The sequence below is a fragment of the Solanum dulcamara genome, chromosome 7 (assembly GCF_947179165.1).
Source record: "Solanum dulcamara chromosome 7, daSolDulc1.2, whole genome shotgun sequence".
Classification (NCBI taxonomy): domain Eukaryota; kingdom Viridiplantae; phylum Streptophyta; class Magnoliopsida; order Solanales; family Solanaceae; genus Solanum; species Solanum dulcamara.
In genome coordinates this window covers 46,426,630-46,432,563 of record NC_077243.1, presented here as the reverse complement: position 1 = coordinate 46,432,563, position 5,934 = coordinate 46,426,630, and the positions used below count along the sequence as shown (strand labels likewise).

At 29.4% G+C, this 5,934-nt stretch overlaps 1 protein-coding gene across 1 annotated transcript; it reads left to right on the top strand.

Moving 5' to 3' along the window:
- The first annotated feature begins 1,380 nt into the window (after positions 1-1,380).
- On the top strand, positions 1,381-4,848 carry LOC129894729 (uncharacterized). Its single transcript, XM_055970386.1, has 2 exons — positions 1,381-1,830; positions 4,414-4,848. Exons 1-2 carry the CDS (start codon positions 1,651-1,653, stop codon positions 4,846-4,848), a joined length of 615 nt encoding a protein of 204 aa, XP_055826361.1. The 5' UTR covers positions 1,381-1,650.
- The last annotated feature ends 1,086 nt before the right edge of the window (positions 4,849-5,934 follow it).

The window sequence follows — 5,934 nt, the reverse complement described above, 5'->3', positions numbered from 1 at the left end:
TAAAAATTAAATTTGGATAGAAAATCACACCAAAGTCCGCAATGCGGACTTGTTCCCAGATAGGCTAATTTTGGGTGAATGAGACTTTGGCTAGATTTTGACTTGGGGAGAAATTACACTGTGGGGGAGCAAGTCCGCATCCATACTGTTTGTGCAATTTCTTTAAAAGTTTTATCTTCTGAAATACAGGTCCTAAAAATCTACCGAGACCCTTTTTGAAATGCTTAACTTTATTATATCATGTTTCAATCTTCAAACGCCGGGATATTACGAAGAGTATGGGGTTTGGTTATGTTTGTTGTAACTTGATTAGTTATAGAATTTCGAATTTTCATTGTTGCGCCAAGTCTTTTTGTTTACACCAGCACTGTGCTTGGCTTTGTCAAAATTGGAGGAAATTTCGGGGTATCGATGGTTTGTTTTAGGGTTAATCCTCTAATCTTGAGGTTTTTTGGTGTGAATTGTGGCCTAAATCATAATTTGATTCTTATGATGGGATTCAGAAGTAGGGATTTTCTTTTGTTAGGTATCTATGGACTGATTTGAGTCTTTATTGTTATTTTCATCTGGGTATTAATTTTTAAATGAGTGATAGCAGTACTAGTGGGGTAAGAGACACCAGTGTTAGGAGGATCTAGTGGGACTGGTGGTGGGAGAGGTTTCTAAACTGTTCGCCTAAGAAAATCGGCCATTAACATATGGTAGAGAGAAGTCAGAGAAGGTTTGTTAAGAGAGTGAATTGTCTTTTGTACAAAATAGTGACGCTTGTTTTACTTAAATAAAATCCTACTTCACGTACATTTCCCTTTGAGAAAGTCTGCCTATAACTTGAATCCTTTTTTAACACAAATTCTTCTAGCCAATACAATTCTCATAGCCCAAAAAGTCAAACCTTCCATAACATAATATTGCTGAAGATTTCTACTTGCATTTGAAATGTGTATGCAACTCTTGATCAACGATCATATAGAGGGACATGATGCTTCGATATTTTCTTGACATGTTATCAAGACAAATTATGAGTACATCAGATATCTTCAAGGGACTTGGTTCATAAGCTATTATTTTATAATCATCAAAATCAATTTTAGCTCAACTCATTTTTTAATTAACTAATAAATAAAAGTAAGTTATCACTATATATACTAAATACATTTCAAGGCTTTTATGAGGTGCCACATAAATCAAATAACGCAATCTGTTTGAATCTGTCAAAGAGTATTGTGTCTCTTCGTCATCAGTTTAATTTTACATCCTTGCTAACGACAAGATGCAATATTGGATCTCATTTTACTCAATCTCACTTTACTAATTTTTTATTTAATATTTATGGTTAGCATCGAGCTCATCACTTGTCTTGTTGAATTTTTATTTATGACACGATAGATGGTTTTTTAATAAATAATACTATTAGAACAAAAATAAGCCCAAACAAAAAGAAAAATAAAGGTTGAGAGAAATTAACTCTTCGTCGTTGAATAGCTGAATGGATGCAATACTTTTTCCACCCTATAAAATCATATAATCATAAACATTTTGTTTTCACCTTCTCTCTCAGTCTTCTTTTTGATCATTCTTCCCTCTCTCCTCTTTTCTCTCTCAGAAAAAAGAAAGAAATAAAACATCTTGAGAGAGAGAGAGAGAGAGAGAATGGGAGCCTGTGCAAGCAAGCCTAATGTGTTGAATGGTGAGGCCCCTGAAGTTGCACCAGAAAATATAGTTGCCAAGGATGTGGAGGTTGTCGTCAAGGAAGAAGTGGTGAAGAAGGAAGAGACTGTCATTGTTGATGATGATGCCGACCATACCCCATCTCTCTATAACTTACTCAATGTATGTATTCATATTTGAATGCCCAATCCACATATATATTTCTGTCTATTTATCTTCTTTCTAATTTTGTGCCTATGTTACTACTTTACTTTCACATTATTTCATTTTTTGCAGATATATTTGAATTTACACTAGTTTAAAGAAGAATTAAAAATTGACAAATAAGATGACCACACACTCTTTAGACACGTGTGTCCGTATCAATGAGTTCATACTTCTTAAAATAATGTAAATATTAAAACATATAAGTAATGAGTAGTTGGAGATTTGAAAGGAAAAATACAAGTTGAAATTGATCAACAATAAGCTTATTTAAATAATTTAATTATCGGTACTATTGTAGTTTCTAGTTGTACACAATCAATTAAATTTAAAGACCTTTTTCTTGTGCAAATCTTTAAATTCAATAAGCAATGGAGTTATGTTTACAAATGTTTCACATCTTACGATTTGAGCGTAATAGTTTGTAGCTTCCTTCGTTTTACATATGCATACATATTAAGATAATATTATCATATAAAACCTGTATTTTATAGAAGCATTACATGAATTTGATCAATATATATGTTTTAATATGTCTAGTAGATTATTGTCAATTTAATGGGGTATCCGAGGAAAACTAATTATTTGTGATAAATATATTTTATAATTATTGAAGTATAATTTTTAATGATTATATATAACTCATAGTTGCACGTATAGGTACCCCTTATTTAATTCAAGATTTTAAGTTTCATATGTAATTTTGATAGAAAAATATTAATTAAATTGTATCATAAACATGAAAAAAAAAACTTTACAAACAAGTACATGAGAATAAATAAGTATCATATGTAACATTAAATTTAAAGGAAAAAATTATAAACTTAATCTAAAGAAAGAAATAATAGAGGCCGTACGACATAAAAGAAAAAGAAAAGTAGCAGACAAAAAGTCAATATACCTAAGTTGGCATTTAGAGGATGCGTTGATCATTTCAGTTGATATGAAATAATGTGATTGGTCAAAGAGGGATATTAATATAGTGTAATTTCGTGAATATCTTTGATGAAATTATTGTTTTAGTAGTGTCATCAACCGTTATCACATTCTTTTCTACAAGATCAGTTCCTAACCTGCACGTGGCCTGCCTACCCTACCGTTTCTTCCATCATATTTGTCAGCTCATAACTTTTGTTGCCATTATTTAATTATTTAAACATTTTATAGTTGTATTACTATATTAATTAAGTTAAACGTATGGAAGAGATTGAATTTAAGCTCGATTATTATCATTTATATTGTAAGATTTTTGTTGATAGTTATTAAATTCATTAAGACAGTTAATTTAGTTCTCTAAACATAACTTAAAAATCCAATTTAACTTATCATTTATTCGTATGAATCTTGAATTTTGAATTGTGAATTTGACTTTTTATTTTATTTTATAGGAAAAATTAGATTATAGAATTATAACATTATTGGTACATAGTTGTCTCGGTTTATCTGTCATCATATTTGACTAGACACAAATTATAAGAAAAAACACACTTAACACTAGTGATTTAAAATTTGTCATTTATATGTGCGACTTGTAAGTATAAATTATCTCATTAAGGATAAAATTAAAAGTTAAAGTTAAATTTTATTATATATAAGTATGTGAAATTCTTTTGGGGACAAAAAAAGTATTTCCTTAAATAAAAATATTTTAGGTTTATAAATATTTTATTCAGTTTAGCCAATTTTTTGCTCAATTAATGAGCTCCATTTGGGTTTTAAATTCATCATTTTATAATTTCTGTTCGAAAAAATTTCAAAGAAAAAGGGATATTAAAATTGTAACTTGCACTTTTTAAAGAAGATACAACTAAAGTGAGAAATTAGAAATTTTGTGCACGTAGAAGTAGAGATGCCTCCTAAGTTTGTTTTTGTTTTGTTTGATTGAAGTCAGAAGTTTTTAATTAAGCTAATATTGAATGCATGTAACATAAAATTTAAATTGCAATAAAATAAAGTAAAATTTTACTTTATTAGATATAAAAAGAAATTAGGAACTACATCAGGAGTCAAAATCTACATGAATTATACGAAACTTAATTTATTGGCCCGTGTGCCACACATATATATATATATATATATATATATATATATATATGCGCTTAGCGATTTGTTCAAGCCAACGATCGGACTTCTCTAGTAGTAAAGCTTTTATTATATTTATTTTTAATGATTAATATAGATTTTATCAATATATTATAATAAAAAATTATTTTTTTATAAAACTATATAATAGTATTGATGTTACTGGAAATTGAGGAAGACATAATTATTAAGTTTTTAAAGAGTTGTGCGCCAAAATTTATCGCTAGTAATTAGCCTACTAAAGTTAGTAGTGTGCTTATCGTACTCAAATCCTAAGTCCATTCTGTTAGTAAGTTTCTATCTTCCTTTCTTTTTATTTATTTTTCCATGTCTAATTTGTCTACTAAGTGATATCCTATATATCCAGCAAATTTTATCACCCTTATTGGTTATAGATAATCATTCACATTTTCACATATTTTAACATTTTAATTAGTTCAACATTTATGAATGTGACAGAATGAAGAAGGAAAGGGGTCGACAGAAGAGAAAGAGGAGACATCAGTAAAAGCTTCTGAAGTAGCATCCCCGGAGGAAAAGATAGAATTAGAAGTTGAGAAGGTTTTTGATGATAGTCCGAAAGCTGGTGCTACTAATTTTGTAGATGATGAGAAGAAAATAGAAGAAGTAAAATCAGAAACTGTTGTGGAGGAAGTCGTAAAACCATCAGTGGAGAGTGAGAATAAAAAAGATGATCAAGAGAAATTACCAGAAGAAGCTCCTGCAGAGAAGACGGTAGAGGATGTAAAACTTGTAGAGAAACCAACTGCCACTGAGGATAAGAAAATTGAAGAGAAGCCAGAAGTTGACTATCTAAATTCTGAAGTTGAGAAGAAGAAAACAGAAGTGAAACCAGTTGTTACCAAGAAAGGAAAGTTTTGGTGGGATAAGTAAACAAAAATATTGCAGAATCAATTTTTACTTCACAAGGCATATATACAACTGCTTTTATCTTCAACAAGTTCTGTTCAATATAATTCTCATCCTCCTTTGATGAAATTTATATTTTCACCTTGCTCCACATTCTAATATTTTTTGTTTTGCCATCCTATACACAATAAAAATCACCATTCTTCTACTTCATTGATATTCATTATTGATATCTGTCATTGTTCATTAAACCAAATTCTCGACCTCCATTCATTTGAATTCATACAAAATCTTGAAATAACGAAATTATTTAGTGGATACACATTTTTCAAGTAGATGTTTGGTTCATTATATTACAAATGGAATATATGTGGTTTAACATAAAATGTGTGTTTGATTTACAATACATAAACAAATAGTAACTTTTATTTCCATTTTAAATTTTGTTTTTTCTTATAAGGCTTTGGGTGATAAGTGATCAAGTCTCATTCTAGCCATAAAAAGAATACATGATCGTTGCAAATATTTAAACTTTGAGTTTAAAGTTTATCTCACAAAAAACTTAAACTTAGTTATAGCTAATAGTAGTAATAATTTTACGAGTTCAAACAACTTAAAAAAATTTAATAAATGATGATAAACTATCGACTAAAGAAGACTCACAAATAAAAGAATATTATAACAAACACTAATGCAAACTTGATAAAGGGGAGTATTCAATGAGTAAGAGACTAAGGGGCGTGTTGTTATCAAAGCACACACTAGTGTATGTGGTATTACAAGTAGTAAAGTGATTCTTTTCAGAGCCGGATTGTCGAACCCAAAGAACTTTACTTAGGCTTTTAATTGCTTTTCAACAAATTAAATTAATTGTGTGTGTTGTAAGGTGTTGAGATGTTTTGTTACTCTAATTTCAAACAATTGTAAAAACTACTATTAAAGACGATTCAATGATTTCACTAGAGATTTAATCAGGTTAAAATGAATTCCAAGGTTGTAGCATTTATAGATGTCAGGCATAATATTTCTTACTTCGGTATCCAACAGGTTGTTAAATTACTGATTTACAGGGTTGATAGTATAATCATGGTCTTCCGACCTCTAATTGCC